This window comes from Dipteris shenzhenensis, chromosome 20 (assembly GCF_047967505.1).
Source record: "Dipteris shenzhenensis isolate YYH24624 ecotype China chromosome 20, Dip_SZ_1.0, whole genome shotgun sequence".
In the NCBI taxonomy this organism is placed as follows: domain Eukaryota; kingdom Viridiplantae; phylum Streptophyta; class Polypodiopsida; order Gleicheniales; family Dipteridaceae; genus Dipteris; species Dipteris shenzhenensis.
This window is the reverse complement of record NC_141615.1, coordinates 49,713,908-49,730,490: the sequence shown is the minus strand read 5'-3', so window position 1 is coordinate 49,730,490 and position 16,583 is coordinate 49,713,908. Positions and strand designations below refer to the sequence as shown.

The following is a 16,583-nucleotide window of genomic DNA, read 5'->3' as shown; positions in this document are numbered from 1 at the left end:
AGAGTATATGCCCCTGGAGGTCTATCAGATTGGATTGAGAGCACAATCAGAGTGAAGCAAGGATGCCCCCTTTGACCGACAATCTGCGAGCTCTACATTGATGAGATCACGACCTTTGTTGGCCACTTAGAGGGTGAGGAATCACTGATTGCTGATGTGATGATACAAATACTATTGTACGCAGATAATATAGCCCTCATATCCTCTTCAGCAGCAGGCCTATGGAGACATCTAAAGGCCCTAGAGGTGTTTTGCAGGGAGAGAGACTTGACAGTCAACCTTAGCAAGACCAACTCTCTCTACAATATAGACACAGTTGAAAAATCTCCCAATTAGTAGTTTTCCCAATATAGAAAGTTTTTATGGAAACTTTCTCTTGGACTGTTCTTAACCAGAATAGTCTCCTGGTTAAAGGCCCTCACATAATTCTTAAAAATTTGATCTAATATAAACTTTTGTTAAGAGAAGTAACACGATCGCTCTTCTTTACCCTCTGGCCAAGACTTTCTTACAACAAAAGTTGAAAACTGTATACAGGAAACAAAAATGCAAGGATTAAATCAGAAAGGAGTATCTCAAAACCCTTGCTTCTGTCATTTAAGCAGAATGGTATGCACGATAATCATTTTGCCAACTCTAAGCTGTGAAAATTGCTATCATGTCATATAACAATCAAAATATTCAGAAAGCGCCAACTGACATGTCAACAAATGTCTGCATGGTGTGCACGATAATCATTTTGCCAACTCTAAGCTATGAAATTTTATATCCAGAAACCCAGTAGAGTTCAAAGCTCCAAGGGAAGTGAATGAGAACCAGGTGTATGGTGTGCTTGTAAATGCAACAAGAACTCAAAGAGCTAACATAAGAGAGAAAAAGAATATCGAATGGCCTATAGCATTTCTAGCTTCCAAAAGACTTACTGATCCATTTACGATAATGGCTTTCAGTCAAAAACCGGTAAATCCAGTTCAAAATGTACAGACCCCTATATGCCCTGCAAACAAAATATATATCAGTGTACCATCTAACAGCTCATGTTCTAAATAACTATTCAGAGCAAGTTGTATCTAAATTGTAACATATGGAAAGACAATACCCTTTGATTACAAACATTCATTGAAAACCCAAATAGGCTGAAAACAATTGTCCAACTTACACTCTCAAGACCATTATTTAAAAACAAAACGAATATTGGGTCTTAACCCCACAATGGTCACCCACAAGACTGAAAATCATGTTATACACATTTTTGGGCTAGAAGGTACAAACACACGTTTCAAAACTTTCCTAGTTTTTTTTAAAAGTGTATAAACATTTCTAGTGACTATGCCCTTAAGGACACATGCACATATTGACAAAGCCACATGTGCGTAAGCATTAGTTATACAAGATCTTGTCCTGATTTTATGTCAAACTCCCGAGTGAAGGGCAGATTCAGTCGTAATCAAAGGCCAAACCATCTCTTCATCAAAGTAGCTATACCCGCCAGGAAGACCAGCATTTCATATCTAAGAGAGAACTATTGGAAAAGGTAGCTGATATGGCAGTGCACCAAAAGAAATATACTGAATTATCACAATATCAGCAGACTAAAAAACCACACCCATGCATCCACACCCACACACATATGAGCATCCAGTTACATAGATGATGTATAATCTTCTAGTTTTGCAAACTGACACGATCACAATATGTAAGGCTAGAATATATCTTATCTTGCAAACTGAGAATTATGTCATAGAAAAAGCAAACAAAAGAAAAGAATGAAAAAAGTGAGACTGTTTAGAAACAGACATGACACAAATTAACATCACCAAATATAACAATATACCAAACAAACATGGACGATCTTGTATCCCTTGCAAATTTGCTGATAAATACAATCTAAGATAAAGATAAAATTATCAATATATGTAGGGTTGTGTGGAAGCAAGGGAGCAGAAATGTGAGGCAAGGAAGCAAGAGCTGAAGCTGAAAGAAAGAAAGAAATTTTATTAGAGTCTTCGGAAAACCGATGGGTCTATGAGACTGAAAGAAAACCTGAGATGAAGTCAGTTCCAGCAAAACGTTACAACTGAAGTGAAGAGATAAGCCTATGAACGCTAGCCCTCGTGAGTTGGGAGAGAGTGCATGGCTTCTGCATGGATCTGATAGTGCAGCGAATGCATGGATGAAGCAGATTCTGAGTAGTGAACGGTTGATTGGCGTGTCTTTCCAGAAGCATTTTGTTGTGCAGTGAATAGAACAGCTGGTTCAATTCAAGGCGCCGCTCACGACGAGATATTTTGGCACTTTGTAATAGTTGAATTTGTGTTTTGGTTAATTGAAGCGCCCATATGCTTTTCATCAGCGAGATTTTGTTGCAGAGAAATTCTTTCTGATCATTACTAGCGAATTTCTGTGTACAGCTTTAGCAGAGGACCTTGACATAACCACACTTGTTGAGTCAAATTCTTGTTGATACCATCAACATGTAGAACATCATTTATTGTGAAATTATTTGCCATCATTTTGTTGTAGACATTACTAAATCATGTTACACAATCAATATATTCACTGACTTAGTTCATATATGTTTTTCAACGAGAATATGCTTATCCTATGGGTGTGTCTTCGATGGGCATAAAACTTTGCATGGGATTTAATTCCACCCACTTTGATGCATGTGAAAATTCTCATAACCATAGATACCATTTGCATGGATGGGCATGCATATTGCCTTGTTTCTCACCACTCATCGTGTATAAGCGTTACACATTGGGATGCTTTATTCTATGTGAATGTTTGCATTGGGTATGATACTTTTCACAAGCATTTATCTTACTCTCTTTAAAGCCTATGCAAACTATAATACCTATCGGATATCATTTGCAAGAGTTGCTTAGCTGAAATGAACTAATAGAACTAGAAAACTAACTAGTACATGCCTACATACATAGTACCCATATACATGGGCTGAGTGTCACTCACTTGGATATCCAAGACGCAGTCCCTCCCTCTCGCTAGAGACCTGAGTTCTCTGTGGAGTATGGCGTCTAGAGATCGAGGCCAACATCATACCCTGGAATATATGGTACCATGCTACATATGTGGCACGCACACACACACACACACACGTGTGTGTGTATATGTATGTATGTACACACACGATATATATGTGTGCGTGTGTATGTACGTTATACGTGTACCTGTGTGTGTGTGTGTGTGTACACACACACAAAGACTTCCCAAAAGGAAAAGTCGGGAATCTTGCTCACATGCACTACCGAAGAAGATCAATGAACTCATGAGAACATGGACAAAACCAGAATAAATGAGGCACAGTCTCCTGAGAGCTCAAGCATCTATGGCAACGAGTAAGAGCAATAGGTCTACGAGCCAACATCTGTCCAGATGGAAAAATGCCCATAAGCACTCGCCAAAAGAAAACTTGTTGCCGAAGAGGAGTTTTATAGGCCCAAAGCTGCTGTAATCTCTTTCTCCACCATTTGGCTAGGCGATACATTCGCCAAATAGAATTACCTTTCTCTGAAACCCAGGGTTGAGGCAAAAGGATTCTATACAATGTAGGTACCGTAATCTAAGATAGCCTCAAAGGGCGAGAAGAGGACCCTGGTGAAGTCAAAGTCCAATCCTCCAACCTGTCCTGAAGTTCCAAAGGAAGAATCGGAACAAAAGGCAAAAGCATACAAGCAACTTGTTGCCACAAAGCACGATAATGAGAGCCCAAGCCATATCGTGTAGCTGCCAGAGAAAAAAGGTAACACAGAGCCATCATCATGAATAACATCAGCAACAGAAGTGATTCCCTTAAAAGAAACAAAGTAGGAACGGCAAGGTTCCTGTAAAGCCAGTGGAGACTGAAAAACTGTCGACCAGTGAATGCTTTCAGCTCGCAAGGAATTACCCAACAAAGATTGTCGACCATGCCATTCCAGATGAGAAAGAACGTGCTTCCAATCAAAAAGCAAACTGGAGACTAAAGGGCAGCCAGGCAAAGTGCCATCCATGCAACCAAAGAAAAAATCCCAATAATTGATTTGCTAGTGACCAAAGGCAGAAATACTGATATGTGTGACTTGAGATTTAATCATAAGAGCCCAAGGCTGATCACCTTGCAGAAATTGCAGCAACATTTTTCCCCTCTGAGCAAGGATGTGCACCTGGATATTCGTGATGCTCAAACCACCATGCATCTTAGGAGAACAAAGTTGATGCACTGAAAGTAGTCTGATACTTTTTCTACCATGTTTGGAACGCCAGAAGATTTCCATAATGACAGACATGAAAGAAGCAAGATCTACCTTGGTGAATAGTATCAAAGGCAAATAAAATTGAATATATGCCACAAGGATGGACTACACTATCCGAAGCCAAACATGCAAAGGCCAAGTTGCCAATTTCCAAATATTCTAGCTTTTTCCGAAGCTTGACCATCACTCAATCAGTTTGTTGACAACGAGTGAGACCCCATCCCAAAGGGTAACTAAGGTGACGAACAATTTGAGTGGGTAGTCTTTAAAATGAAATGGGAGCAGCTTGGACTTTTGAAATTTTACATGAAGACCAGCTACCAAACCATAAACAGAGAGAGCCTACATCAAAGCAGAAAGATCATTCTGTGTATTCTTCGGGGTAAGCATAGGCTTGAGCAACCATGGTACGATTTGCATCCAATTCCAAACTATGAAGGGAGCCTGTAGCCACGAGATGATCAATATATTGCAGCATAGGATCAGTAGCAATGGCATACAATAAAGCACTAAGGGGACATCCCTGACGGACCAAACAACAAAGAGTCCATTCATTAAAGAGAAAGAATGCAAGCTGCATTGCTGTCCCTGTAAAGCCAATAAATAATCTGCTGCATTTTTGTTCCAAACAAGATTGCATTGTTTGCGAGATGAATTCCCGTTGAACTGTATCAAAGGCTTTTGCAATATCCACCTGTAAAAGGGGAACATCTTGTTGCGTGTATTTGGCATATTCAATCCCAATATAAGCATTGGCAATATTATCGGTGATATGCCTACGGGGAATGAAGCCATATTGCGAAGGATGCAGCACATCATGCAAATAACCTTTAATACGATCAACAACCATTTTGGCTATGATCTTGTAAATGACTGGCTTGAGCGTGATTGATCTCCAATCAATGAGCGAATCACATAGCTGTTTTTTGGAAAGGAGCTTGACAAGTCCTTTTTTCCATGACATAAGCATTTGCGGATTTTTTTCCCAAGCTGAATTAACCATTTGCAACAAAGTTTGCTTGAGAGTATCCCAGAAGGCAAGAAAAAATTCCACAGTGAGACCATCCCATCTTGGAGATTTCCATCTACCACAGGATTTAACATCTGACAATTCTCTTTCAGTGAAAGGAATTTCCAATTCCAAAGCCTGAGCATCATAGAGGATGGGATGGACATGCTGCAAAAGAAGCTGACGGGCAGACACAACCTGAGGAGAAAGTATGTCCACATGCCCAAAATGAGATGAAAAGTGCTACACACAAAAAGCAGCAAGCTCTGAGCGGGATGAGGACCAAGAACCATGAGGCATCCGATCCGGATTCGACAAATATTGGCAGCCTGTTTTTTGTAATGCAATCTTTTAAAGAATTGTTTGGAAGAGCAACCTTTATCCAAAAAAGCCCTTTGCCGGGATCAGGTCTCCCATGTAGCAAGCTTTCTTCGATCATTCGATTGGAGATAAAATTTAGCCTGACATAATATTCTGAAGATAAAGGCCGAAGATGACTAAGGTGGCAAGTGTATTTGGCATGCTTTACTGTCTCCCGTGTGGCCTGCATGTAAGATTTACCATATCTCGAATTACAACTTGCATTCTTGCAACAAAAGCCTGTCATGCATAATCCAGATCAATGTGCATCTGATGAGAAAGATACTGAATGGCATCAGAAACCATGGCTTTAAAAGCAGCATGGTCAAGGTAACCATTATTTATCAGCAAAAGGCATCTGCATGTTGGAAAGGTCACCTCCCCATCTGTAAGCCCCCAAATGAGGAGAGCGTGGGGGAGGGAGACCTAGGGCAGAAGATGCCCAGAGAACAGAGAGAGAGGGGGCTGCCACATGGGCAGCACCTCACAAGAGAAGAAGGCTGCAACAGATGGCGCGAACTACAGTATAGATGGCGGGGCATCCAAGTGATGGAGCGGGCCAAGTGGGCAGATCAGAGTGGCGCAGCAGAGGCAGGACAGACCAGCACATGGGTCCGCCAGGAGAGAGGCTGGTTGGGCTGCTTTGAGGCAGCCAACCAGGCCTTATATAGGGCTGACCTAGGGGCTGGGCCCTTGCCTAGATTCGAGGGCCAAAAGCCCTAAAAGTGTGGGCCATAAAGGCCTAGTTTTGTGAGCCCTTAAAGGGCTGGACCAGCAGCAGACTGGTCGGCCAGTATGAAGCTGACTGGTCGGTTTTTATGACAGGCCCTTGGGGCCTATAAAAGGAGAGGTTTGATGCCTCACAAAATATCCAGCATAGCCAGCAGTTCCAGGGCAGAAAGGAGCAGCAGGGAGCCTACTCTCTAGGCCTATCTACAGGAGGTGAGAGAGTGCAACAAGTGCTGCAGACTTAGCCAGGAAGAGGCTGGACCTTGGCTGTCTTCTAGGGCAGCAAGGTGCTGAGATCATCATACCTTCTGGAGCAGCCATTCACAAGCAGGTTGGAGCAGTGGAACAGGGACCTGTGTGCTGCAAACAAAGCTTGGCAGGGGCTGCCCACCTAGGCTGATTCACAGGCAGTAAGGTGGAGAAGAACACACTGGACGGAAAGTCTACAGACGCTCGAGGTGGAGCACGTGGGCTCAAGTCTAGAGATAGCCGGCAGATAGGAGAAGGACCTTGTGGTTAGATCAAAGGACCACACCATTGGTGGGACTCTGGATCTCTCTCTTTTGTATTGTATCCATAGTTTTGGACAGAAATATATAAGTTTTGGTGTCTTCTATATATGGCTGGTTCATTGTCTATTGATGAGTCTGCACATCTATGTGATGCACATTAAGTAAAGAAGTTTGTGATTCCACACCCCACACCGCACACTGTGTGAGCTCCTGGGCATTACTATCAGTCTTCCGTTGTGCGTACCCTCTGTTGGGTCTTTTCTAACATGGTATCAGAGCCCAAGTAGGAGGCTCACAGGTGTGGGAGCCTGAAGGCGGGGACCTTGCTGAAGGACGACCCTGATTCAGAAGCTCTTGGGAATCGACTTCCACAACTGGAGGATTGTGCCCTTGCGAGAAGGAGGGTGACTCAGGTTCAGTCAGGTGCGTTTAAAGTTTGCGGTCCAGGTTATCTGGAGATGTACTTTTGTTGCAGACCTTGCCAAAGAAAGGATGGGTTGAAACAGACCCTCAGAGCATGGTGCCTGGCAGACTCCAGGTTGTTCACTCATTATGAGGGGGACAATTGGAAGATCGTGGAGGCTGGGTTCCTCGAGTTCAAAGGCAGGAACGTGACTGAAGGAGGTGGTGCCAGGAGGTGCTACCAAAGATGGACCTGTGTACAGGATCGTGTGCGGAAGCGGAACCGGACCTGGTGGAGCAGGAGCCACTGGATGAAAAGCCACGAAAAGATTTTGACATCAAAAAGTTCCAAAGGACTACGACCAGGGAGTTACTGGAGCATCTTCATCGACGTGTTCGCATTGGACCGAGATGTGTCGGTGAGAGGGGGTGTTGGAAAGGTCACCTCCCCATCTATAAGCCCCCAAATGAGGAGAGCGTGGGGGAGGGAGACCTAGGGCAGAAGATGCCCAGAGAACAGAGAGAGAAGGGGCTGCCACATGGGCAGCACCTCACAAGAGAAGAAGGCTGCAACAGATGGCGCGAACTACAGTACAGATGGCGGGGCATCCAAGTGATGGAGCGGGCCTGCAAGTGGGCAGATCAGAGTGGCGCAGCAGAGGCGGGACAGACCAGCACATGGGTCGGCCAAGAGAGAGGCTGGTTGGGCTGCTTTGAGGCAGCCAACCAGGCCTTATATAGGGCTGACCTAGGGGCTGGGCCCTTGCCTAGATTCGAGGGCCAAAAGCCCTAAAAGTGTGGGCCATAAAGGCCTAGTTTTGTGAGCCCTTGAAGGGCTGGACCAGCAGCAGACTGGTCGGCCAGTATGAAGCTGACTGGTCGGTTTTTATGACAGGCCCTTAGCCTACTCTCTGGGCCTATCTACAGGAGGTGAGAGAATGCAACAAGTGCTGCAGACTTAGCCAGGAAGAGGCTGGACCTTGGCGGTCTTCTAGGGCAGCAAGGTGCTGAGATCATCATACCTTCTGGAGCAGCCATTCACAAGCAGGTTGGAGCAGTGGAACAGGGACCTGTGTGCTGCAGACAAAGCTTGGAAGGGGCTGCCCACCTAGGCTGATTCACAGGCAGTAAGGTGGAGAAGAACACACTGGATGGAAAGTCTACAGACGCTCGAGGTGGAGCATGCGGGCTCGAGTCTAGAGAAAGCCGGCAGATAGGAGAAGGACCTTGTGGTTAGATCAGAGAACCACACCATTGGTGGGACTCTGGATCTATCTCTTTTGTATTGTGTCCATAGTTTTGGACGGAAATATATAAGTTTTGGTGTCTTCTATATCTGGCTGGTTCATTGTCTATTGATGAGTCTGCACATCTATGTGATGCACATTAAGTAAAGAAGTTTGTGATTCCACACCCCACACCGCACACTGTGTGAGCTCCTGGGCATTACTATAAGTCTTCCACTGTGTGTACCCTCTGTTGGGCAATTTCTAACACTGCAAGCCAATCTATCATCTGGAAAGTCATGCAAAGAGAGCCTCAGCCAAAGAGGAGCATGATCAGAGTATGTGAAAGCATGGTCTATCCAAAGCTGACAAGTGAAGGCATGAGAATCTGCGGATAAACCCGATACCATCTGTACAAGCGTGCCTGATATGAAGATTGGAACATCATCATAAATAACCCTCCTGTATTCCACAGGTTGCACGGGTTCCTTGTGTACACTATCTTCTTTAAAGATGACATCATTGCTGCGTATAATCTTCCGTTTAACGGGATCCCATAACCTGTACCCCATTTCACCTTCGTCACCATAACCCATAAAGATGCATCTGATAGACTTTGGATCCAGTTTGGTGCGTAGATCTTTGCGTACATGAGCAAAGCACTCGCAGCCAAATACACGTAAGTGCTTATATGAGGGTGGCTTGCCAGACCACACCTCCTCTGGCACTTTCAACTCCAAAGCCTTATTTGGTGACCTGTTAATAATGTGAACTGCTGTTTGCACGGCTTCTGCCCAAAAGCCATGGGGTAATGCAGCATAAGACAACATACATCGAACCTTCTCCTGTATAGTTCGATTCATCCGCTCACTTGCACCATTTTGAGATGCATTATGAGGGGCTGTGAGTTCCTGTTTGATGCCCTTAGCTTGGCAAAACTGCACAAAAGCATGTGACACATACTCACCCCCATTATCGGATCTGAGGCATTTCAGCCTACGACCTGTCCGATTCTCAACCTGAGCGACAAACTTCTTGAAAGCATCTAAGGCATCTCCCTTATGCTTCAAGAAATAGACCCACACCTTTCGTGTGGCATCATCAATGAAAGTAATAAAATATTTTGCACCCCCTAGTGATAACTGTGGCATTTCACACAAATCAGTGTGCACTAGATCAAGTGGTGCTCTATTCTGGGGAGTTCTCCTCTTATGAGAAGTGACAGAGTGCTTGCCAAATATACAATGATCACAAGTAGGCAAATCTGAAAAAGAGAGAGGCGGCAGGTAACCCAAACGTGACAGTTCTTGCATTCCTTTAACAAACATGTGTCCCAACCGGCTATGCCACAATGAAACCTTTGGCAGCTCGGTTATGGCAACAACATGATTACCCACACTGGAAACATAAAGAGGGTACAAGGTATCACTCTTAAAACCCTCAGCCACTACAGTCTGGCCATCAGTAATCACCCATTTGGAATCCCCAAATGTGATGTGGTAACCACTGTCATCTAATAAGCCAGTGCTAATCAGGTTTTTCTTGATTTGCGGCACATGGCGAACACCATCAAGCATAAATGACTGTCCATCAGGAAATACTATCTGTATACTGCCAATCCCTGCAATCTGACATGCATAGTTGTTCCCAAGATGAACAACTCCATGAGTACCTGTGTAGGATGTAAACCACTCCCTATGAGGAGTAACATGAAAAGAAGCACCTGAATCCAAGAGCCAGGTGTGCATGTCATGGCCATCAATAACCAAAGCATGTGCTATTACAGCAGAAGAGCATAAAACATCATGTATGTCACTGTCACTGTCCTCTGCTGCAACATTCACTGCATCCAAGTCATCTGCCTTGGCCTTGCCTTTGCCTTTGCTTGCATTTCCTGCATCCTTTGTTTCAGCCTTCTTGGCTTTCTGATCCCGTATGAACTTGAAGCACTTCGACTTCACATGTCCCTTCTTGCCACAATAAAAGCATTCAATGTCCTTTTTGCCACGGGACTGACTACGGGATTTGGACTTACTAGCAGATCTCCCCTTCTGCTGAGTCCTGCCTCTGTCCTGTACCTGCAAAGCATTTGAAGACTTGCTGCCCGCATTATTCTTCCTGCTCATCTCCTCCATAAGGAGAGAGCTCTCTACATCAGCATAAATAAGAGTGGCATTCGAGTTTGACAGGGTGGTCTTGAAAGTGTCCCAACTCTCAGGGAGGGTACACAGCAAGAAAGTAGCCTTGAACTCCTCATCAAGGTTCAACCCCTGTGCAATCAGCTGTGTAAAGATAGCATTGAACTCACTCAAGTGTGAGGTCATAGCTGTACCTTCCTTCATGCGAAGATCGACCAGCTTCTTCAGCCAATAAACCTTACTGGCTGAGCTCTTTTGGGCATACAATTTTTCTAGTCTTTGCCATAGACCATAAGAGGTCTTTTCAGCCTGTACATTGAACACAAGAGTGTCTGAAATAGTGAGCATGATAGCTGCCCTCGCGGACAAATCAAGCTCTTCCCAGTCATCAGCTGCCATATCAGATGGCTTGACACCCTTCACCCTTATGGGCTTAGCAATCTTCTTTAACAGAAGTACATTCAAGCACTGTTCTGCCCATAATGCATAGTTGTGTGCTCCTTCAAGTTTCTTTATGTTCAGAATTGAAGAATCACCTCCCCCTGATGCCATATCAGATGAGGAAAGTACCTGATTCCCTGGAAGTAAAAAGGCTGAATAAAAGTTCTGATTTCTCAGAAAAAAAACCTGCTCTATTCTAGAGCCAGAAGCACTCTCAATGGTGCTGTTTTTTTACTGTCAGTAAAATCTGCAGCAAAACAGTAAATGTCCCTGCAACTACTGTACCTTCTGACAAACTGTTCTGAGCTCAGAGAGGCATAAAAAACAGTAATTTCAGACTGCTGCTGCTGCTCAACAAGTGCTTAACAGTGCACAATCATCTGACAAAACCACCAACACTGCTGTAAACACTGCTGTACTGAACACTGCTGTACTGACTGTACTGATCACTTCTCCCACCTCAGATGAGGTATTGCACTGAGTTAAATTGCAGAAACCACTTGACAAACACCCCAAAAAAAAAACAGTAAATGACCCTTCAGTCTGTCACAAAACCTGCAACAGTAAATGGGATAAATCCCAAGCAATCACCCTTATACCAAGGGGAGAAAATGCATCTGAAGATCTCTGTCGGTAACCGAAGTGCTATCAAACAAAGTCTGGGCAAAAGCCCCTTGATCTGACACCTGAATCAAGTGGAGAACACCTCAACACTGAGGTAGCAAGCAATATGAAATCTCTCTGACACTTGTACCTGACAATGTGCAATGCATAGACTGCCCCTGTGTACTCAGTAACAATACAAATCACAAAGTACAAACACCAAGAAGAAAATCTTTTGAGCACTGTCAACGATGGGCAGTTAGGGACCGAGTAAACTCGATGCGCCCTGACCAAGCGTGGCTCAACTGAGATTTTCAAAGTGCGTACAAAGAATGTGACCTGCAACAAATGTCACCAAATGCACTGCGGAAACAAAGCAAATGTGTGCTCCCCGGCTACACACTGCCTCAAGGCATATACTGCAAACACATTCGCAAAAGCCCTTTGAAATGGTCACCCAAAACTGAGAATTGCACTCAGTAAATGCATAGAAGCTTCTGCAAAACAAGCATCTGACCTTCCTGAAAGACAAGTAACTGCGCAAACACCACCACTGTGGTACAAGTCACCTCAAGCGTGAGTGACACGAGAGTACCTGCTGTACCTCACCAAATGCACAGTATACGGCTGAAATGCTTCAGGAATGCATTAGGAATGCTTCATGTACTGCGCATACATGCACAAAACAGAGTGCTTCAGCACTATTTCTCTTCCAAAAAAAAAATGCGCCTGCTGTACTTTTCTGTCCCTGCAGAGGCACACTTCCCCAAAAAAAAATGTCGATTCTTTGCCTGGCTCCGTACGCGCACACACGCACGTCGAAGGAGAACCAGCTGCGCAATGCCTCGAGAGGCTTAGCAGCTAGTAGCAGCTGCTGGCTGCTTGCTAGATGCGGCGCCTCGAGCTGCAGCTAGCAGCTGCTGTGCAAGGAGGCCCGCGTCGCCGCCCGTGACCACGCCCCAGCACGCGCCCGCGACCACGCTGTCGCCCTGCAGCCTGCCTTCACGAAGATCTGCCGCCTTGACGCCGCACCCTGGTCCGCTGCCCTGCGCAGATCTGGCCGCCCTGCAGGCGAAAATGCGCCGCCTGCGCACTGATCTGTCGCCCTGTAGGCGAAAATGCGCCGCCGTACGGCTCTGCGCCCTGGTCCGCTGCGATGTCGAGCCCGTCCGTACGGTCGTACGGACGACGTACGGCCGTACGGATCTGTCCGTACGTCCGTACGGAACGGATGAGGTAGGCAGGTGTGGCTAGGGAGAGGAGGCTTGATAGGCTCTGATACCAGTTGTGAGGGGGAGAGTAGTGGAAGAGAGCAAGAGAGTGAGAGTGAGAGAGAGTGACACTCTAGTGCGGGTGTGAAGAGAGAGTGAGCCACACCACAAACTCACTTATGTTTTATTAGGATTAGGTTTACCCTATGACTGTCTTAGGACAGTCATAGGTGTCCTATCTTTTAAAGAAGGGTTGGCAATGTGCCTTTACCCCAACATGCATGGCATCCCAAATCAAAGCTTGATTCCCGAAAGATTGAGGAGCATATACTGATGCAAATTCAAAGATGTCGCCTTGAACAAGGCATTGTATGATCATCCATCGACCATGGTGATCATTTAAGGCCACAATAGGGTGAAGATCATGCTTAACCAAAAAGCTACTCCAAAGAAAGAGTGCTCTCCAGCATAAAAAATGTCATAACCAACGAAATGTCCAGATTTTCCAGTGTTGATTATGCTCTTGCAAAGCCACTATATCAGGCTGCAATTGGCGTATATACAGCCAGACCAGTTTCCATTTGCGAGCATCACACAAACCCTGTACATTCAAAGTGACACATTGGAGATGATCAAGCATATTTACAGATATAGGATAGGTATGTACAACAGCGCCTTCAATGTATGCATTTCCACCCTGAGGAGAAAACTCAGCCTGAGGAGAAGACAATAATGCAGCAACTTCCTCTTCTGGAAAGAGGGTACAATTGGCAGTCACCTCAGCCCAAGTCAAACCAATACCAGAATTCTCAGCCGGTGTTTTGCCCTGAGAGGAAGCACCATTCCAAGTCCGGGAGGGTGAAGGTCTCCTAGGTGAGAAGACTTTTCTTGGGGTTTGCCAAGCATCATTCAAAGTTTTTCCTTTGCCTGAGGATGAGAGACCGAAGGAACAGAAGGAGGAACATCATCATTTGAAGCAATCGATGCTTTCCCTTTGTCCTGGCTCTTTCGTTTTCATCCACCCAGACCGGAGTTTCATCTTTTCTTTGTTTGGATTCGCTATTGGGCACTCTGGACTTTATGGACAGACAAGAACCGTAAAGTCTTTGGTGATCCCAAATTTTCCCTGTTTAGCTTTTTTAAGCGTTCTCTGCAGCAATCCTTCTTTGATTGCTTGCAAACGCATTGCATAGATCATGATGTATATCTAGCATACACTGAGATTTTAAGTTGATGTACTTATCGCTGCCTCGTTTTTGAGGTCGCTACTCTTGTGATATAATCAATCAAAAGTTTTCACTATTAAAAAAAAGTGTGTACACACACACACACACATATATATACGTACGTGTGTGTGACTGTATATAAATGTATGTATATATCTATACACACGCACACATGTATATGTACATGTATGCACATGCACACACATATCTATCCGAGCTCTCAACGCACCCATAAGGATTAGGGAGGAGACAACGAGATAGAGTAGAAGGGTAGAGAGGAGGGATGCGAGGGCTACATAGAGGCGATTGGTGGACGGGATGAAGAAGCTAGACGATCAACCTCGAGAGAGGAGTTCAGAAGAGCTCCCCGGAGGTGGAGATTGTATGGAGGCGCAGGACTTACAAGTATTGCCAAGGGTTGTTGAGTAGCCGTTCGACTTGAGATTAAGGGTAGGAAACTTACGGTTAGATGTAGGCTAGGTCAATGTACCAAGGAGGTTCACACCATAAATGTCAATTTGGCATCTAGCAATCTAACGCCAGTTACAAAACATGTATTGCGTGTCCTAACCCACTTTCCTGACCTTCAAATTAAAAAAACCTTAGAGATTACTCCACCTATTCCTCTTCAAAGACTGATGGGAATCCAAGGGAGAGAAAGACAAACTAGTGCTTTGATCCCTTCTTAAAGGTTTTTGATGCCATCCTTCCAAAGCGATTACTAGTATATGGATAACCATGGGGGTTAATTTACACTATGCACATTGCAACCGAGGAATAGCTTCAACCATGATTATTGTTATTGGAAAATAGGTGATTACTAGGGTAAAACCACTCTTTCTTTTGGATTGACAAGATACGGTGCCAACGACTGACGGTATATTTTGAGAGGTTTACTATATCCAAGGTGAGAACGTGGTGAAACTATAAGAGAGTGGAACTATACTTGGTTGCATTAGACCCAATATTGGTGATAAGCTGCAAACAATCTCATGTAGAATTGACAACTTATGTAAACCGGGAAAAAGGGATAGTAAGTATGTGCACTCATGTGCAGGCACATGTGTCACACATTCAAATACTAACTTATATACCTTACCGTGCATAAGACCTCGTAACAAATTAAGATCGAGTGTATGTGTGTGTGTGCGCGCGCACATATATATACGTATGTGTGTATGTATATATCTACACACACGCACACATGTACATGTACATGTACACACACACACACATATCTATACGTTATGTATGTACATATGTATGTGTGTGTGTATGTACATATATACATATATATACATGTACACACACACACACACAAGCATATGTATATATGTTCGAGTGTTAGATAAAGAGAGAGTAGGAGAGTCAGAGAGCTGAACGTAAGTTTGCAATAGATGAAGTGAAAAATACAAGAGGGAAAGGTTTTGTCTAAGTGACAAAACCTTATCCTTCACTAACCGTAGTTGGTGAACTAACTGTGGTTAGGGAAAAAAACCTCTAAAGAGGAAAAAGTGCCCCTAACCTACTTATTACATTACATTGGTCACTGCTAGAATATAATAATAATTCTAACACCCCCTTGCAGTGCCAATGTCATGTACAAGGAAATGATCAATCATCAAAAGGAGGTAAGTTCATGGCACTACGAAATGCCTCAAACTTTTCACGTGGAAGTGCTTTGGTGAAGATGTCTGCAACATTGTCATGTGTTGACACATAGATCATACTAATCTCTCCTGCATGCAACTTCTCTCTGACATAGTGATAGTGAACCTCAATGTGCTTCATGCGAAAATGAAACACAGGATTCTTTGCCATTGCTATAGCCCTCTAGCCATCAGTGAGAATCGGAGAACAACTCTCCAATGAAAGATCAGCAAACAAACGACGCAGCAAACACATTCAACTGTCGCTGTGAAAGCTGCCCTGTACTCAGCTTCACATGAGGAGGTAGCCACTGTATACTGTTTCTTGCTCAACCAAGAAATGCAAGCATGTCCTAGAAAGAAACAATTCCCACTGGTGGACTGCCCAGTATCATAGTCTCCAGCCCAATCTGAGTCACTGTAAGCATGCATCTGCAAGTCACCCCCTTGGGAAACATCAAGCCAAAAGACTTTGTACCTTGCAAGTAATGGAAGATGCGTTTTACAGCCTGCCAATGCATAATCTTTGGGCTGTGCATATACCTGCTCACCTGAGAAACTGAAAACTGAATATCAGGTCGTGTATTGCAGAGATAAATGAGGCATCTAACAGCCTGACTATAGAGTGTGACATCAATTGATTCACCCGCATCATGCATTGTAAGCTTCAGCCCCGGCTCCATGGGAGTGGACATAGGCTTACAATCATGCATGTTGAATCTGTCCAAGAGCTTTTGAACATACTTGGACTGAGACATAACAATGCCACGTTTCTCTTGAATAAACTGGATCCCCAAAAAGAAATGTAACAAGCCCAAGTC

The 16,583-nt window shown here is 44.3% G+C and overlaps 1 protein-coding gene across 2 annotated transcripts in view; it reads right to left on the bottom strand.

Annotated features, from left to right (window-relative positions):
- Positions 1–16,583, bottom strand: part of LOC147889791 (ER lumen protein-retaining receptor B-like) — a 71,881-nt gene that overhangs the window by 18,827 nt on the left and 36,471 nt on the right. For both annotated transcript variants that reach the window (XM_087391463.1, XM_087391464.1), the window contains one exon: positions 924–997. In XM_087391463.1, the coding sequence (XP_087247589.1) occupies positions 924–997 (74 nt within the window). The remainder of the gene's footprint in view (positions 1–923; positions 998–16,583) is intronic.